The 19,678-nt window shown below is 35.0% G+C and overlaps 2 protein-coding genes across 2 annotated transcripts in view; one reads left to right on the forward strand and one right to left on the reverse strand.

Annotated features, from left to right (window-relative positions):
- Window positions 1-8,780, forward strand: part of PPID (peptidylprolyl isomerase D) — a 53,588-nt gene extending 44,808 nt beyond the window's left edge. The window contains exons 8-14 of the mRNA XM_058277886.2: window positions 1,776-1,964; window positions 2,813-2,935; window positions 3,076-3,182; window positions 5,175-5,316; window positions 7,467-7,553; window positions 7,658-7,700; window positions 8,493-8,780. Of these exons, the coding sequence (XP_058133869.1) occupies window positions 1,776-1,964; window positions 2,813-2,935; window positions 3,076-3,182; window positions 5,175-5,316; window positions 7,467-7,553; window positions 7,658-7,700; window positions 8,493-8,581 (780 nt within the window). The 3' untranslated portion in view covers window positions 8,582-8,780. The remainder of the gene's footprint in view (window positions 1-1,775; window positions 1,965-2,812; window positions 2,936-3,075; window positions 3,183-5,174; window positions 5,317-7,466; window positions 7,554-7,657; window positions 7,701-8,492) is intronic.
- The window catches only part of ETFDH (electron transfer flavoprotein dehydrogenase), a 34,519-nt gene continuing 15,403 nt past the window's right edge, over window positions 563-19,678 (reverse strand). The window contains exons 8-14 of the mRNA XM_004450797.5: window positions 17,823-17,963; window positions 16,443-16,586; window positions 12,994-13,162; window positions 10,854-11,036; window positions 10,330-10,551; window positions 9,511-9,697; window positions 563-3,294 (exon numbers count right to left, since the gene is read on the reverse strand). Of these exons, the coding sequence (XP_004450854.1) occupies window positions 9,534-9,697; window positions 10,330-10,551; window positions 10,854-11,036; window positions 12,994-13,162; window positions 16,443-16,586; window positions 17,823-17,963 (1,023 nt within the window). The 3' untranslated portion in view covers window positions 563-3,294; window positions 9,511-9,533. The remainder of the gene's footprint in view (window positions 3,295-9,510; window positions 9,698-10,329; window positions 10,552-10,853; window positions 11,037-12,993; window positions 13,163-16,442; window positions 16,587-17,822; window positions 17,964-19,678) is intronic.

Consider the following 19,678-nt stretch of genomic DNA (forward strand, 5'->3'; position numbering starts at 1 on the left):
GGTTATTATTTATCTGTAATCCTTGGATTAAGATCCCAATAAATGTCTCAGCTGTGCTTAGATTCTCCTTTTCTTGTAAAAGGTATCATGTTTGTAAATATGCATCTTTAATATGGAAAGTTTTCATCTAGTAATGATTTTATTTGGCTGATGTATTATAGTTATGTCAATGTGATCCAGTCCTTTCATGCTTTAGTTTAGTCAGTGAGTTTTTAAGTGAAGCCACCATATGGCAAAATTGTTTCCAGGAAACATCTTCTCATTACGGGTAGGATGGTAACTTGTGCATCTTTATCCTTGAATTTGAAGAGTAACAAACCACCGTTAATATCCAGGATGTTAGGATTTGCAAACTAGTGGGTGTGGTTAATGCCCAAACTCCTAAAGGACATTAGTGGAGTGTATTCTTTCTTAAATCATTGTCCCACCATATAATTGGGGTATATTATATCACTCATGAGAATGGACATGTAAGTGTAAAACAAAGTGTAAAAACAAAGCAGTTCTTTGGAAATAAGAAATACGAGCAAGCTAATTAGGATAATTTGAAAAGAAAATATCATCAGTCTTCAAAATAGTATTTATTGCTTGCAACTGTATGCTCAATACTGTTACTGATACCAGAGGGTTTATAAAAATAAAAGGCCATGATGACAAGGACTTTATAATCTTACTGGGGGAGACAAGATTTAAAACACGTGGAACAACTGGAGAATAATACAGCATGAAAATAAATGCTAAATTGATTGATATTTTACATACTATAGGAGAAAGATTTGTATTTGTATCCAAATTATTAAGGATAAAATATGGGACTTGAGTTGGGCAAGCAGGCCTTTGTAAGGTAGCTAGACATTTGGTTAGGCAGAGAATAGTTTGGTCATGATTTGTAAAATACTAACATACAGATAAAAGACAAGCAAGGCTGTGTGTGAGAAAAGACAAGGCAGCAGGAGGCTGAGTTAGTATTTTAGTTAATGTTGTAGGAAAAACACCACAAAAAGGAGGCTGCCGGAAAAATGATAAAAGAAAGGGACCGATAGAAAGGATACATGGTTCTTGCCTTCTGCAAACTTGGTGGTCTTGAAAATTGAATTAGATTTACATTGGAGGGGTAGAAGGCATTTTAAGTGGGAAAACTAACATAAGAATTACAATGTGTGGGCCAAGAAGGAATAAATTTAGAAAGCCTAAGAGATGAAGTGGGAAGATGGAAAAAATTGTGTTTCACAGACCTTTTGAACAGGTTGAGGCAAAGGTAGTTTATTTTGGGCAGTATCTGAAGGAGCAAGTCATGTAGGATGAAAGATACAACATTTGAGTTCTTTTTGAGATTAGGATAGTATGTCCATTCTGAGTTCAGTATTCCAACAGTATTCCCAGTTTATTGATGTGTACAGGAAGAAAGACTCATAAACGTGGGAAGACTGTTCATATATTTTCAGAAAAGAGAATCATAAAAAGGGCAAAACATATTATTAGATTTCCTGAATTTAGCATCTTCATCTTAAAGATGGTCAATACGGTCAATTTAGAAATACCAATACATCCCCATTGTTTTTATTATTTGATTTCATAAGCTTTTATTAAAGTTTAAGGAATAGGTGCCCTATGTTTTATGAATTAAAGGTTGCAATTTATACAAAGTTGGGATACCCTACCTTGTTTGAGCTAAATTATATTGTAATCCACCCTAGTTTTGTGTATGGCCAGTAAGAGAACTATTTCAGACTAGTATCTCTAATCTTTTTCTTTTAATGATTTTTATTTTGCAGCATGATCACGAGGGTTTGCTGAGCATGGCAAATGCAGGCTGCAATACAAATGGTTCTCAGTTCTTTATCACAACAGTTCCAACTCCTCATTTGGATGGGAAGCATGTGGTGTTTGGCCAAGTAATTAAAGGAATGGGTGTGGCAAGGATTCTGGAAAATGTAGAAGTGAAAGGTGAAAAGCCTGCCCAAGTAAGTAAAAAGTTGTAGTGAAATACAATTATTTATCTTAAGGAAATCTAAGTAAAAGGACATCAGGTAATAGCTGGAAAAATGCTACAGTTACTTTTGCTTTAGAAGCCTGGATCTGCTGCTTTTTCTTTGACATTTTTTTCTACAATGGATAAGAAGATTAGGCTGGTTTTTAAGGAGATGTCCTCATTTCAGCTTCAATGTTGGTGATCACTGATGGACTAACTTCTCCCTATACCTGCAGAACTTTGAGTCAGTACGCACAGTAGAAAGAGGAAGGGAAGCCTAGACTCTTTGTCTGTCCTCTGCCATTAGTTATTTCACCTTGATCTTGTTATTTAACTTCTCTTGGCCTCTTTTCCTCATCCTGTATAAATCACTTACCGGTTTAGACTGTATTATTTTTAAAGATCCTTGTGAGTCTTTGAATAAGAATGTCCATAATACCAACCAAACTAATAAAACAGGGTGAGTTGGATTTGGGAACTCAGATACCTGCAGAGAGGTGTTAATCAGTGCCTACAGGGAACAGGGTAAACTGAAAACACATGCCCCACCTAGAGAAAATTACACAAAGATAAAATTTTCAACTTAATCTGTGTCCACTGAGCTCCTAAATAATAATAAAATATTTTTGTGACAGTGACCCTTAATGTGTTAGTTGGATTATATGTAAAAGGCATTATATTAGAACAGATAGAGGCGTCTTCTTCTATCTGTAGTTTTACAAGTGACTTGGACAGTGTTACATAAGACTTGCAGCTGTATAGCTTTCTAAAGACAATTTTTTTTTTTAACCTCTCATTAGTATGATAGTGCACTTCTACAATTTAGGATTATCTTTACAGTTGTGCGTTATTGCAGAATGCGGAGAATTGAAGGAAGGAGATGATTGGGGAATATTCCCAAAAGATGGCTCCGGTGACAGTCATCCAGATTTCCCTGAGGATGCAGATATAGATTTAAAAGATGTGAGTACTTTCAGATTAGTCAGACTTTTTTTAATGTACTAAAAATATTTAGTACTGAAAGTTTGAACTTTCTGTATCAGTCTATTCTAATGATTAATTACCTAATAAAGTCTAATATATTTGTATTCATTTTTTTACAGGTAAATAAAATTTTGCTAATAACAGAAGACTTAAAAAACATTGGAAATACTTTTTTCAAATCCCAGAACTGGGAAATGGCCATTAAAAAATACGCAAAAGTTCTAAGGTAGTACAATACTTCTAATAAATCGCTTTTAAGGAAGTGGATGTGGCTTAACATGCTTGAGTGCCTGCTGCTCTTCCACATGGGATGTCCCAGGTTCGGTTCCCCATGCCTCCTGAAAAAACAAAAACAAACAACAAGCAAAACAAATGAAAAAACCACCTCAGGCACGCTAATGTGGCTCAGTGATTGCACGCTGGATTCCCACATACAGGGTCCTGGGTTCAATGACTGGCCCCTGGTACCATAAAAAAATTGCTTTTGAGAACTTGTAGATTAAATTACAAACAAATTCAGCTGTTCATTGTATTTCTGGCAAATTACTTGTAGAATAACTAGGTATGGTGAAATGTCGCATTTGTTTCATTCCCACCAAGTTATTTTGAAAAATTTCTATATACCAAAAAGTTGAAACAAGACCAGGACATGAGTACCCATATACTTTGTTACTTCCACCAGTTTTTAACTTTTGCAGTATTTGTTTGAAACTGGTTTGAAAGGGAGTTGCAGATACCATGGCACTTTGCCCTTAACTATTTATTTCTGTATGTATTTCCTAAGAAAATGGGACATTTGTCACATCATCAAAACACCCTCAAAGTATTGATACAGTATTATCTAATAGGTAATCTATATTCACATTTCCCCAGTTGTTTAAAAAAATTTTTTAACCTAGGGTACAAATCAGAATTATGCATTTTATCATATGGTTACAGTTTTTAGTTTCTTCTATAAGAGCCTTCTCCCTTAATTTTTTTTTTAATTTTTAATATTTTTTAGTCATTCATGACATTAACATTTTTCTGGAGTCCAGGTCAGTTGTCTTTTAGAATACCATCTGTACTTGTTTTGTTTCTTCAGAGTTAAGTTAAAGTTAAATATTTTGGCAAAAGGACTTAGGTGATGGTATATATTTCTTATGACAACACATTTGGAATGCATAAGACAGTTTGACCTATTTTGAGTTTAGGCACTTGGTTAAAATGGTATCAATGAGGTATCTTTGTTACTTAGGTACCCATTCCCCTTTGTAATTATTAAGTCTGTGAAATGATGCTCTGAGATCTTTGAATCCAGTCCCCAACAACCTTCCACCGAATGGTTTTAACATCACTGAAGATCCTTGCCTGAATCAGTTATAGATGGCTGCAGAATTGTAATTTTTCTAATTTTTATCATTTATTCTCATTAATTGGCATTGTTTGAAAGAGCCCCCTCTCCCCCTTCTTTTAAATATCACTTATGGACCCATGAGTTTTTTCATTTCAATCTGTTATAGATTATTACCACCATTCTTTTCGGTGCCCAAAGTGTCACAGATTTGGCCAGTGGAATCAATCTCATTCTGGCTTCTGTATCCTTTTGACATCCTCCTATTAGTCTGTAAGCACTTGCTTTTGTGCACAGATGTTCCAGGCACATCTTAAATTAATCCTTGTTCCCAAATCTAATATCAGCAATTTTTCCAAGGAGCCCTCATTCCTTTCAGTGAGGGGGACAGACTGTAAAAAGTTACTGGGGGCTATGTGTACTTATTGTTTCTGGGTCCTTTCAGTGGACAGAAATAGGATATATATTAAAAAAGGAGTTACACAATACAATTCAGAATCCATACTACAAGGCAGTTCTTCATCTTTTACTCCATATTCTTGTTTTCCTTTTTCCACTTTGAGAACCCTGGTTCCAAACGTAATTACATTGGAAAGTACATACTAGAGACATAAGTAAGATAGAAATGTGTTGTTATTAGTGTATGATTATCTTTAGATTTGAGGATTGCTAAAAATTTTTTTGAGGATTGCTTTTTTTTTTGAGGATTGCTCTTAATTGGCCTCTGAACATTTTGAAATGTTGGGGATAAAATCTTCCATTGAAAAAGAGATGTTTAATAAAAATTTGTGTTTATTAGGAGTTAACACTTTCTGGCATAGTTGAGGAAACAGGGTAAGTCTTATTTACAATACAGAATATGCTATTTTTCACTCTTTTCTCCAGATATGTGGAAAGTTCCAAGGCTGTTACTGAGAAATCTGATAGATCCAAACTGCAACCTGTAGCTTTAAGCTGTGTGTTGAATATTGGTGCTTGTAAACTGAAGATGGCAAATTGGCAGGGAGCGGTTGACAGCTGTTTGGAGGTGAGTCTGTTTGATGTTGATTTTTAGAGGAGTTGTATTATGACTCAGTTTGAACAAAAATGATTTTTGGGTTTTATTTGGACCTAAGGAGACTAGGAGGGAAAAAGATTCTAAGCGATCTTGACTCTAAATTATTTTGGATCTTCAGTTCTTCCTCTCAGTCCATTTTACTTACAGCACCATGTCACTAAATGTCTTTGAGGATACTTACTTTTCCCTCAAAGGATATTTTTCCTTAGCTCATTAATTCATTTAACATATTAATTGAACACCTATTTTGTGCTCTCCATTGGAAAACAAAGCCAGGAGTGGTTTAGGAGCATGATCTGTATGGTAAGATATGATTTTAAAATGAAACCTCTGCCACTTACTGGTTTGTAATCTTGTAAAAGCTCCTACTAAGTTTTAAATTCTTTATCTGTAAAACAGAAGTAACACCTCATGGGATTGTTTCAAGGATTATATAATGTGACACATTTAACACAGTGCTTGCGTATTTTCAGCACAATATTATTTTGAGTAAAAGATAGGCCCATGCTCTTAAGGATTTGGGGAAGAAAGGAGTCGGTTACAATTCAGAGTTATCAGCACTTGTATAGGAGAATAGGTACTATTGGAACACACAGAAAGGTCATCTGGTCATTTCTTTTTTTGGAGACATTCGAGAATACTACCTGATAAAGCTGAAAAGGCAGAGATGTTACCTCCCTTAAATTTGAATGACAGATCATTTTTGGCGGATCTAATTAGACCTTTGAGACTGGGGGGAAATTTTTTTTTTTTTTAAGTGATATCTAAATATGAATGAGCAATTTTGACTGTCTTCCTTATTGTATTAATATCTTTGAAAAATTGTCCAAACTAAACCATTGTATTTTAGGAAGTCCATCTCTGGTACTTTTTTTTATTCCCCTCCCCCCCCAGTGACTTGCTTGCTGTCTGCTCTGTATTTATTTTTATTTATTCCCTGACCCCCTTGCAGTGTGCTTATTGTCTGCGCTCTGTGTCTATTCACTGCATACTCTTCTGTGTTCTTACTTGCTCCCTTTTTGTTGCGTCACCTTGCTGAGTCGGCACTCCGCGGCGCTTGCGGGCAGGCGGCTCTCTGTGGCATGCAGGTGAGCCTGCCTTCACAAGGCAGCCCCAGGACGTGAACCCAGGGCCTCCCAAATGGTAGATGGGAGCCCAACTGATAGAGCCACAGGTGCTTCCCTACCCCTAGTACTTTTTATGCATTTTTATTTTATTTTTGGAGGTACTAGAGCCAAGGATTGAACCCGGGTTCTTGTATGTGGGAAGCTGGTGCTCCACTCAACCACTGAGTGAGCTACACTGGCTCTCCTTTTTCTGTATTTTGCACATTAATTTATGTACACAGATCAGCTATGCCCAGAGCAAGTAGAAATAAAATGGGATCCTAATTAGGTAGTGGGTGGAATAAGGAATAAAATATTTAGCAGGGAGCATACAACAGAGGAAAAAAAAAAAGATTGGTGGTCTCCACACTGCATCTCTTTTGACGTTTGTGAGACAGATTCAGCATCTTAACTAGAAATCACTTTGGGCTGAAACAGGGAAAGAGAAACCACACAGCTGTTTGAACAGGCAAAGTTTGATATAAAAGAGTATTACTGGGGATAGGCATAATGAGGAATTGGCTAGTAAGGGGTAAAGAGAATTCCAGAGAAACAGGTATAGCAACAACAACCAGCCCTAAGTCTGAGACAGAGTCCCTCAGGAAGAGGCTCCTCCCATCCCTCTACCCCCTCAGGGTTGAGATCCAGACCGCATTGGACACAGCACGGCTCATTGGATGTTGGATGGCAGGTGAATTAATTGAGATGCCACAGTTATGGGATTTACATCTGGAGTGCCTTGGGAAGTTGCCTTAGGGAGCTGCTGCCAAACTCAGTGCAGAAGGCTGCTGAGAGGAACACTGGAAACTGGAAGAGGAAAACCTCTTCCATGCCATTTAGCACCTTCTACTGATGAAACTTAAATCTTTTGTCAGTTGGCAAAGGAGAGAGATTTCCAAGGCCCAGCTCCATTATCACAGAGTAGTGTAGGGTGGATTTGGAGCTGACAGGCAATAAATTGAGAACTGGCATATACACTTGATACTTTATTCATTTTATCACTTTTTTTTGTAGGCGCTTGAAATAGACCCATCAAATACGAAAGCACTGTACCGTCGAGCTCAAGGATGGCAAGGATTAAAAGAATACGATCAAGCATTGGTAAAATTTTGTTCTAAATGTTTATTTAAAAAAAAATAAAATGCTACCCTTATAAATTATATATCTAATTTTCTTAAATGCTTCCCTCCTCCTCCCCAACAAAGGCTGATCTTAAGAAAGCTCAGGAGATTGCACCAGAAGATAAAGGTAAGTTGGCATTTTTTGTTGGGAAAGTTCATTTTGTCCTTTAAGGATGTATCCACACAAATCATTGTACCGTTGGGTACTTAGACATTTATTTGTTTGATAGTACAGAAGGCCTGTTACTTGGCCAGGCACTGTGCATATAGTAGTAAACATGACAGTCAAGATCCCTGCTCTTGAAGAGCTTACATTCTATTCCCTCTCCAAAATGTACTAATTTTTTTCATATCTATCTGTTTTAACCATATTTGAAACCTGGTTCCTAGTTACTCTAATACTGATTTGAAAGTGCAACATTAGAAGATAAAATATTCATGATGGATTTAGGGTTTGGTACCATTTCTTGAGCTGATTGTGGCTTTTATGAAGAATCTGCAGCAGGATTTAACCTTTAATTCTAGTCTAGGAGTCTAGCTCATGGGTATGTTTTAGGAAGGCCTTGAAAACCTTTTTCAATTAAAAGTGACACTACATCTAAATCTTTAAAATAACTATCTTTGGTCTCTTACTGCTAAAAAAAGAGGGGTGCACTTCCCTCTGTAGTGAAGCGGGAGAAGGCAAATCTATATATAATTGAGTTCTCCCAGTTGAAGGTATGACTGCCTTCATAATTGTTGTTTGTGAAAATGATAGCTTTTTTAGAGTAGAATTTCTTGTTAATAGGGCTCACTTCATGGAAAGGAAAAGTATTATCAAAATAGGGAGGTTAACTATCCTATTAAAACACCAGTTTATTGATCACCTAACTTTTTGGATGATTTGAGAACTCATATTGGGTATTTTTTTTTTTTGCAGCTATCCAGGCAGAATTGCTGAAAGTCAAACAAAAGATAAAGGCACAGAAAGACAAAGAGAAAGCAGCTTATGCAAAAATGTTTGCTTAATAGGCCATTCAGTTTTGTTTAAATACTATGTATTCATTGTATGAAGTCAGTAGGAAGACTTAAGGACATCTGTCTATTGTATATGATCTCTTAATGTATATGATCTCTTAACGTATTTCCTTTGATGCTTGAAGTTCCCTATGGTTTACAACTTAGGAATACTGATAACAGTTCACTCAATAAAGTAGTTCAAAAATAATGTGAAGTTTTGATATTTTTTATGGCTGTGTATGACTGACAGAGAATACTGGTGCCTAGTCATATTATTTACTAAACAGATGGAACCTTAAATTATGTTTATTGTTTTGTTTCCCTTAGTTCTTTGATGTATCTCTCTAGTTGATTTGTACTGGTGTTTTTATACTTAGAGAAAATACATATATAATATATACTTAATGAATTGTTTAATAATGGTCTAGAATGGGTGTGGGCAAACTTTTTCTGTAAAGGGCTAGGTAAGAAATATTTTAAGCTTTGTGGACCAGCTAGTCTTTCACAACTTCTCAATTCTGCATTTTTGTATCAAGAGTAGCCACAGGCAATATACTTAAATGGGTATACCTGTGGTCCAGTAAAACTATTCATGAGCACAAGTGGATGCCAACCCTTGGTTTAGAATATATATTTTATTTTTATACTTAAGACTTGAATATGGCAAGTCAAATGCTTTATGTCAAAATTGATACAAAGGGTCAATTTTGCATTTCACTGTTGATACTGAATCTCTGACAAACTTCAAGACTAAGTAGATGCTACATCTGAAAAATTTTATTTAAGAGAAATACTTTTTTATGGGGCAGTTTTAGGTATATAAAAAATTCTGAACATTCTGATACAAATATGCTGTAAGATATTTTAACACTTATTAGTCTTTAAACATTTTAAAGTTAGCTTTTCATAATTTTCAAGAAGCTGCCTATCAAATGAACCTGTAAATGAAATCAGTTGCAGTTTACATTCCATTGTAAGCAGGTCCTCCACCACCTTCAGGCACTACCCAGTTAATATTCTGACTTGGATCTTTAATATCACATGTTTTACAATGCACACAGTTCTGAGCATTTATCTGTAACCGAAATCCATCACCCTGTTCCAAAGGCACAAATTCATAAACTCCTGTAAAATAAAAATAAATAACATTGAAGTACCTACTTTTTAAACTTTTAAAAAGATTCTAGAATTGGCAGCTACAGAAACCTTGGAGGTTGTTTAGCCATAGAGAATAGTGCTGGAATCTTTGCATGTGCTATTGATGTTCTATAAATTGTGTTATACATGATAGCAGAAGGTACAGCAGTAATACAGTTAGTTTTACTAGCAAGAAAACTCATTTATCAGTCTCAGTTCCAGTTGTATGTATAAGTGCTATAGATAAAAGACAATTTAGATTAAGTCCTAAGGGAGTTCACAACTCACTATGGGGGCAATTAAAAATTTAAAAATGCACATGAACACTTGAGGTATTCTCTGATATCCCATATTCCTTAGTCTTGAGGGTAGATAAGGAAAAGCTTTTTGGAGAAATGTCATCTCAGCTATATCTAACAAAAATCCCCCATCATTTAAAAATTGCAATTGTAGAGTAAGAACCATAAAAATAAGTTTCCTAAAGAAAGCTGGATGTTGGAGACATTTAGGAAAATTTCAAGCAATGGTAGAGGTATAGAAACCACTTTACTACTAAGATCATTTCTAAAAGTAAATATTTGTATTAATATTTAGGAATGGATGGAAATCACATTACTGACCTGCGGGGCAGAATCGCTGCTCGGGCCCATCATATATTGACAAATTTCTATTTACAGGTATGCTGTCATCCTTTAGGGTTAAATGTGCTGGCTGGTCATGTTCATGATTAGTACCACTCAGAGCTACAGATGATAAGAGGTCAAAACTGATCTGTCCGTCAGGTTTTGGATACGCAATAGGTGTGCAGTCCTTGGCTGGCTTTAGCTGATCAGAGTCAGAACCTTCAAAGTTTGGAGGAAGATATTTAACAAAAACAACATTAAAGTACTTTCTTAAATATCAATCTGAAAATATACCAGAGGTATACTATGACTTTAGCTCTCATAATTTCAATATACTGTTCACTTAAAGACAATTTAGAATTAAAGTAAAATTAAGGTCACTTTCCACTAATCAATGGCTCCCATTAGTGAGTTTTTAATAATTATACTCTCAATTTTATCTTTGAGAAGTTGTGGGTTTATAGAGCAATCATGCATAAAATACAGAATTCCCATATACCACCTCAAATGTTTTGAATTACCTTTGTGCTTTAGGGTCCATGGCTCCATTCCTCTAAATATCCAGTAAAATAGTCCAGTGTAAATCATCCCTCCATATATACCCAGTATTCCATGGCAGGATGGTCTTATATTTCTAACAGCATATAGTTCTTTCCATACCCATGATTTCTTCAATTCGTCCTCATATTCAGTTACATGGAGTCCTTTGGTTAACAACATAAAATGTTATGGGTAAAATTGCTTCAAGTAATATAAAATACTTTGTAATCAAGGTAGTCTGCTACTGAAATATTTGAAAAGTCAATCCAGTAATTTTTTAAAACTGCTTTTATATAAGATCACTCAATCCTTCATGTATAAATGTTGACGTCTTCTATATGTTTACTATTGCTGTTGAACAGTAAGGCATTTGATTTTTTACAGTGGTAACACGTAAAATTAGTTTCAGAATTCAGAGGAATTAACAAGGCAACTTAAGAAAAAAGATAAAAAGTTCATGCTGCCTATGAAAGTGAAGTTTTATAACTAACCAAAGAAACTACTTGATAGCTAAAACTTGGTGTAGCATTTTATACACTAGGAAACTTGGTTCCTCCCTTACTACCTTTTGCGCATGCCACACTGGCATGCTCTCTTTGTTCACTGCTGCTTGTTCTGGCTCCGTTCTCCTTTTCTTCAAGCTTTAATCCCTGATTTAGTCTTTGGTGACTATCTGTGTGTGTACTGTCTATGCGTGTACCATGTGCACATGATACACAAAGTAGGACTGGTGATTCGTAAAAGAAGATACGTGGCAATAATAAAAGTTCTACTACCTGGGCAATATATCCCATCTTGTCTATTCTGTTCTCCCTGAAGTAACTTTTTGCCTTTTCTATGTTAGTTAAACTTTACCTCTTTCTATTCTCACACCCTAGCGCTATTATTCTACAAAGATATCTGAAGGTTGCATACTTGTAACTAGAGGAACATTTATTATTTGGGATTCTACGGAATAAGACCTTCTTTTCTAGGTGCCGGGGACTGAACCTGGGACCTTGTATGTGGGAAGCTGGCACTCAACCACTGAGCTATACAGCACCCCAGGAATAATACTTTTATTTATCAAATGTCTTTTGAGTTTCTGTGTGCCAGGTGTTTGTGATTCACAGTGAACAAAATCCCTGCTCTCGTGAGGTTTTCATCCAAGAGGCAGGGGACAAACAAGAAAATTACATAGTGTGCTAAATAGTGAAAAATGCTATAGAAATAACTGCAGGTGAATTTGGGAGTAGTCTTGGGTGGGTTGTAATTTAAATGGTCAAGGTAAGGCCACTGGTAATACTGGGCAAAGGCAAGGGAGTGAGGAAGTCAGCCATGAGCAAAGACCATGAGATCAGAGCATGCTTGGCATGTTCCAGGAACAGTAAAGAAGCCAATGTAGCTGGAATGGATGAAGTAATAAGAAATGAAGTCACAGGGGTGGGAGGACTTTGGCTTTTATTTTGAGAAAAATTGAGAAAATTAGAGGATAAGACATTTTAGATTAATGGTTTAAGTATCAACTGAGGTAAAAGTATTGGCTCTCCCTCTATCACCATGTCAGAAAGGGTCATAGGCCTGTGCTTTCAATATCTGCTAAAGAATAAAAGAATAGGTGGCTGATTCCACAGCCTGGAAAGCTGTTCTATATTCAGACTGAAGATACTCAGTATTTTTGTTTGTACCTGAATGTAATATAATGCAGTATTATCAAACTTGAAATAGTTTCTATGTAGGTGGGACACTGCTATTTGATGTAACTCTGACTGTAATCATTGAGATTACGAACATGTTCATGTAGTTTTCTTTGCACAGCAAACATCTTACTATTGAGATTTTTAATTGAGTTTATTTTCATTCTTGGATACTGAATATATGCTTATATTACCTCTTTTTTAACTTTTAATTTTTAATAATTTCAAACTTACAGGACAGTTGTAAAAATAATACAAAACCAATGCAGAGAAATCCACTATGCCACTTACCCAGATACCCGTATTTACCAATTTCAGTGTTTTGCCACATTTGTTATTCTCATCCTGTCCCATCCCATCCATCTTAAAATAGCTTCTTTATAAGTGTTTCAATGAAGAATCTGACCATTTTCTTTCCTCTATACTTCATACAGGAAATTCTTACCTATTGTCTTTGATTGGAGGTTTGCATTTGTTAGGTGATTAAAAATAGCTTCTGCTGCCAACATTCCACTTTTCATTGCTGTGTGGGTTCCTTTGATCTTGGGTACATTCATGAAACCAGGGCTACAACCAATTAGTAACCCACCAGGAAAGGTGAGTTTTGGTATAGACTGAGGAAGAAAGATTCAAAGTACATTTGTTAACTCATAAACAAAACAATATTCCAAATTATAGCCTCCTTTAAGTCCTCTAAAATCATAGGGAAAAGTTGAAAAATAAATACATGAAAATGAACACACAATTTATAGCAGCTAAAGAAGTAAAACGAGCAAGGTCACTTTCTCAGGAGTTACTTATTCACCCCCCCTCCAAGAGTGAGGATTAGCACTACTACTATTTTTCTATTAGGGTTTTTCTTTTATCTCTCTCCTGACTTACCTACATGGGGCTGATTTAAGATTGGAGTGTTAACATGTTTACATAAAATGTTTTTATTCCTGACTGTGTCATAGTTAAAAATGTAAACCTAAATAACTATAATCTAAATTGTGATTTGCTTTTACATGCATTCTGGGTAACATGATTTACAAAGGATATTATTTTAACTCCTCATTCTAGGTCAATAATCTAGTGATGGAAATCTGGGTTCTAATCATGGAATCACTACTACTAGCAACTACCTTATTCTTATATATACTTTAACTTAAGAACAAGTTGAATTCCCAAAGTCAATTTTAAGGCAGCTGTTTGGACCTTAGTATACATTTCTGATAAAAATAATATAATAGTGATTTTTTTTTTGTTTAGCCAATAAAAGCATATATATAGCCCATAATGTAGCAGCTGAACTAAAGACTGTATGGTTAAATATACTTAAAGCTACAGTTTGAAAAGGAAAGAGATAGCCAATGCAGAGTTATTTCCCCTTTATATATATATATATATTTTTTTTTTCTTTTTTTCTCTAAGGGGTTTTTAATGAAAACCATGGGTCTTTGGTGAGAAAGTGTTGTAGTAGTAGAAATTTGGCTGATGGTGCTAGAGAGACTCAGAGGAAAAGGGGCTAACAGGGAAACGACTGCCATCAGCTACAGAAGGGACATGAAAAGGGCTCTAGTGGCCACAGCTCCCATCAGTGATAGAATTCTAGCTGTGATGGTGAGTTGGTGAGAAGCAAAACTGGGGGCAGAAGCAATGACGATAAAGGAGAGAAGGACCAGGGCCCAGGTCTTTTCACAGAACATGTAGGGAATCAATTTGTGATTGTTGTTTTCAGACCAAACTCAATGTTAGAATCCCTTGGATAACAGAGCATTAAATCAGGATCACAGAGCAGATAATGTAGGAAAAAGGCTTTCTGGAATGCAATAGCTAATAAGCTGAAAGCAGAGATACTGGTCTGGTACTCAATGACAATGACAATGCTTTCCTGGAATGAGGCTGTGTCCTTGTTGACAGTAAGTGTGGCTCAAGAACCTGAAAAGTGTAAAGTTTAGTAGTAGGACATTGATTGGAAGACTTAAGCCCTAAGAATAAAAGTCTTATGGCCCAACAAAAATGAGTCTGCTTTTGAAGTTCTAGAGGATACTACCTTGTGTTACTAATAGCTTGGCATCCTGTCAGGGAACTAGGAACCAAAGGAAAGTTGTACCAAGAAATCTTGTGTTCTGGGTCTGTCATTTAAACTAGGGGTACAAATAATCTGAAACCCACCAGGGAAAGGCAACCTATGGAAGAGACCGAAGAAAGCGAAATAAAAAGAAATATTTGTTAAATAACCTACAGAATGAACTGGAAGTGTAAACTAATGTAAACTATAATCCATGCTGTGTGGCAATGTGCCATAATGTGTTCATCATTTATAATGAATGTACCACACTAATGAAAGTTGTTGTTAATGTGATAAAAGTGGGAGGTGTGGGGAGTGGGGCATATGGGAATACCCTATATTTTTTTAATGTAACATTTTATGTAACCTATGTATCTTTTAAAAATAAGAATATATTAAATAAATAAAACTGAACACTCCAAATTATAGCCTCTTAAGGTCTTCAAAAACTTACTGGAAATAAGTTTCTGAATCTCTAATTAAATTAGAAAATTTACATAAAAATATGTGTGGTCATTTCCTCCTGCCAATCCCCAAATCATCTGAGATGAAGAAGAATCTGTATACTATTCAATATACTGAAAACCTTAATACTATAAATAAAAAAGTAGAATTAGACTGACAGGTATTATGGACTTTATTCAAAGGAGTTTAATGTACTTGAACATAAGCATTTCAATAAATATTTATTGTAAGTAAATTACTACTGGAGAAACAAAAACAGCTTTAAAAGAAGTAATCCCATAACAATAGAACTTAGGGACAATGTTATTTCAAGATTCTAGTGATTATGTATATAATTTAGCTGAGGTTTACCTGGTTTTTATGAATTATTAGACCTTCATTTTAAAGGTTAAGTATATTTCCAAATTTATTACTTATTTTTATAGTAGATTAAAAAAAAGGAATCAAATTTCTAAAATAGTCCTAAATTCCTAGAATTTCAGAGAAAGAAGAGACCAGTGTTGTTTTATAGGTGATCCCTTAAGGCCAGAGAACTTAAGCAACTTCCTCCAAATCATTTGGCATTAAGTTTCAGAATTCATTTTTAGATCCTCATCTTATCCTTTCTGATGATCCTACTTCTACAACAATACTAAAAATTATTTTATTATAATTAGGTATCTAGGTCTTCTTTTATTGTTTAATTAGTATACACTGAATACATTAACTACATTTGATAAGATTTTGAACATATACTAAAATAGGATAAGAGTAAAAGCTTAACAGAGACCACCTAAAAGGCATGGTTGTTACTAGGTAGTTGGGATGGATTAATTACATCTATTGAAATCTGCCTTTGAGTTTCTTGGCAGCTAGGGAATAAAGGTAAATATCTTGGATCACATCATTTTTGTTGTCTGGTTAAAATCAAACCAACAAAAGGAAAAAGTCAATGAATTCATCTCTAGAGACCAATATATACTTAACACTAAATTCATGGTGCAATTTAAGAGGTTTTTTTTTTTTTTTTGAGGTACCAGGGTCGGGGATTGAACCCAGAACCTCCTATGTGGGAAGCCGGTGTTCAATCGCTAAGACACATCAGTTCCCCTCGTGGTGTAATTTATTCAATTGATTCCTATGTAACATGTGGCCACAGCATCTTTATTTTGCAGAACATAGAAACACTGTTTAAATAAACTCATTTGCTATTTAAGGATTCCCCCAAAACCTAGACCCTACTATGTGACATAGTTAACAATACTACGTGCTTTGCTTAATTCCTTAAATACTCTTTCTATCAAATAATTTTCTATTATTTATCTAAATATGTTACATTATACTTTCAATATTGAATTTATAATACATAAATAAGGAAAAAATGTTGGAAGAGTTACCTGAAAGCCACCTTCATTGAGTGCTCTGGCTCCATATGCAATCCTTTTTCCACCTTCTAATGTTGGTTGAATGCTGGGATGGTGTTTCCACCTTTGAAACTCTTTAAATGGACTCAGGTATGGATTTTGATAGTCTAGACCAACCTTAAAAGTTTCATATTTAAATTTGATGTATTTATACAATTACATACTTTCAAGATAAATCAAGCTAAAATGTGAGCCATCTGAAAATATTTATCAGAAAACATGTTAAACTTAAAGTATTTGAAGTAACCCGAATTCAAATAAATGTGTAATATGTAAATATGTAACCCCAAATTTAAATAGATAACTGAATAAAATCTGGAAAAGAACGGGTAAGCAAATACCAAATGTTTATAATACAGGCAAATTTAATTTAGAACATATGAACAAATCACTGTGCTCAGGAAATCAAAGTCCAAATTAGAAAAATAACTGTAGGTAAGCATTTTGGGTTATGTTTCTACAAAAGGAATTGTATTTATTTATTATTCATTAATTTACACCAATTCTAGAAATAAGAAAAAATTAAGAAACAATGTAATTACACTTAGAAAAAAAGGAAGACAAGAAATCTAGAGGATTACATTTACAAGGTATTACCAGAGTGGTGAAATTAACAACCAGGTTTTTTCTTTGATAAGATTAAGTTATTGGAATAAGTACACAAAGGTGATGCACTGAACACTTGCCTGGAGTTAATGTACCAATAATGCAGAAGTTTAACAGTATATATCATATACCTGCCTAATCATGACCTAAAATATGAAACTGCCACGAATTGCAAGCTACAGAAACTCATGTTTTAGTTTTTCCTTTCCTTATAGTGTTCAAGATGTAATTTACTGCAATGATGTAGGTGGCCATGAAAGGAGAAATAGTTTGAGTTTCGAAAAAGATAATCGTTCAAACCCAGCACTTACTTAATTTTCAGTGGCAGCATATTATAGTGGAAATGGGTTTCTGAAGGCAGGTAGGCTCAGGTGTGAATCCAGGCTTTGTCATTTAAGACATATATTTGGCAAATTTGGGTAACATGCTAGGACCTCTGTTTTCTCATCAGTAAAGGAAGGATATACTTAGTGCAGAGAATTGTTAGGAAACTTACTAGAAATCCTAGTAAAGCACCTAGCACATTGCCTGGCATATTGTAGCTACTATTACTATTCTCTTTGTGTTTAAATAGATTTATATCTGTAATACCCATAAACACTTTACATATTGATAACATTAAAATATAAATTTTAAATGAAAAGCATTTAACATTCTCCAGATTCAAAATCTTTTAAAAAAAAGCAAAAACAATGACGATCCTTTGACTCTAACAGTAGAATTTTCCATAAGAAGGATATAACTTACCACAAACCCAAGAGCTACCAGAGGTTCGCCTTCATTTAAATGATAGAGGAAAGACCCTCCATAAGTATGTCTGTCCAAGGGCCAACCTACACTGTGATCCACTCTCCCAGGTTTCCACTTCTTTTCATCAATAATCCATAACTAAAAGAAACGAAAAAACCAAAAACAAACCCTAGAATATTATTTAAATTTTTAAAAAACATTTAAAAACTTTTTTTTTAAGAGCAGTTTTAGGTTTACAGAAAAATTGTGGGAAAGTTTAGAGTCCCCATATACTTGCTTGCTCCCCTTAATTCCCCAACCCAGTTTATCCTATTATTAACATTTTGCATTAATGTTACAGTTGTTACAATTGAAGAACCAATACTGATACAATATTATCAACTAAAGCCCATAGTTTATATTTGGTTTCATTCTTTTTCTATATACTCTATGGTTTTTGACAAATGCATAATGTCATGTATTCACTATTACAGTATCAGAATATTTTCACTGCCCTAAATATTTTTATGTCTGCACAATGTACAAAACTTGCCAAGGATTGTCTTATTTATGAAAATTGCAAGTGAAAAACACATGCAAAAAATGCTTCAAAGATTAAAGTTTTATCAAACTGCAGCATTATGAATAGGCATTAAACAAGTCAGAAAGGTTAAGAACTCCTTAAGGCATTCATTAAGCTTCTCAAAGTGGTAAGACTCTTACTCAATTATAGGAAACACTATTCTAAGACTGAAGAAATGAGGGAGACTTTTCAAATGCAAGTAATTTTCTATATTTTGGTTTGCATAGTGATTACATGCTTTTATTCACCTTGTAAAAATTAATCAAATTGTACATTTACCACTCAGCTAACATGGAGGTGAAGAAGGTCAACCACCACACCAGGGAGCCAAGAGTGCCTACAACTGAAAGCAGGAGAACTGCATCCAGCATTCATCTGGAATCTAAGCCCTCTCTTGATATAGATGTGGAGTGGTCACAACCATTCTAAGGTCCACAGGATGGAGGAATAGAGTATGGATTAGAGTGGACTTACTGATATTCTATTCATAAACTACTGTGATTAGTAATCAAAGAAAATGTGGCACTGGTGTGGAGACAGTGGCCATGGTGGCTGCTGGGGGTAGGGAATGGGAGGAAGAGATGTGATGTGGGGGAGTTTTCGGGACTTGGAGTTGTCCTGGGTGGTGCTGCAGGAACAGTTACCGGACACTGTATGTCCTCCCATGGCCCACTGGGTGGAACGTGGGAGAGTGTAGGCTATGATGTGGACCACTGACCATGAGGTGCAGCGGTGCTCAGAGATGTATTCACCAAATGCAATGAATGTCTCATGATGATGGAGGAGGTTGCTGTTATGGGGGGAGGAGTGGGGTGAGGGAGGTGGGGGGTATATGGGGACCTCATATTTTTTGAATGTAATATTAAAAAAATAAAGACAAAAAAAGGCAAAGAAATTGTACATTTAAGAATTTCCATTGTTTCTAAAATTTTAAATATATGTATCTGAAAATCAGATGATATATGTGGAAACTACAAAAACAATTCACAACATAATGAATTTATTTATACAGAGAGTTCAAACCTTTCTGAGATTTAACCTAAAAAAATTTAAAGGGAAGGGTTATGATGCAACTTTTACATATGAATAAACTCATGGTTTGGACGAGATTAGAGAATGGATCATTTGAGAAAATGGAGAGGCCTAATTTAAATTTTTAGGTTGCAGATCAATATAATATGTCTGTGTATATTTCATAATGTGAATTATCTTCACATTACATGCTTGAATAAACAAGTCTTTGTAGGATGTGGTCATCCTACAAACAGTATTATGGATATAAGTAAAATTT

This window comes from Dasypus novemcinctus, chromosome 1 (genome assembly GCF_030445035.2).
Source record: "Dasypus novemcinctus isolate mDasNov1 chromosome 1, mDasNov1.1.hap2, whole genome shotgun sequence".
Taxonomy (NCBI): Eukaryota; Metazoa; Chordata; class Mammalia; order Cingulata; family Dasypodidae; genus Dasypus; species Dasypus novemcinctus.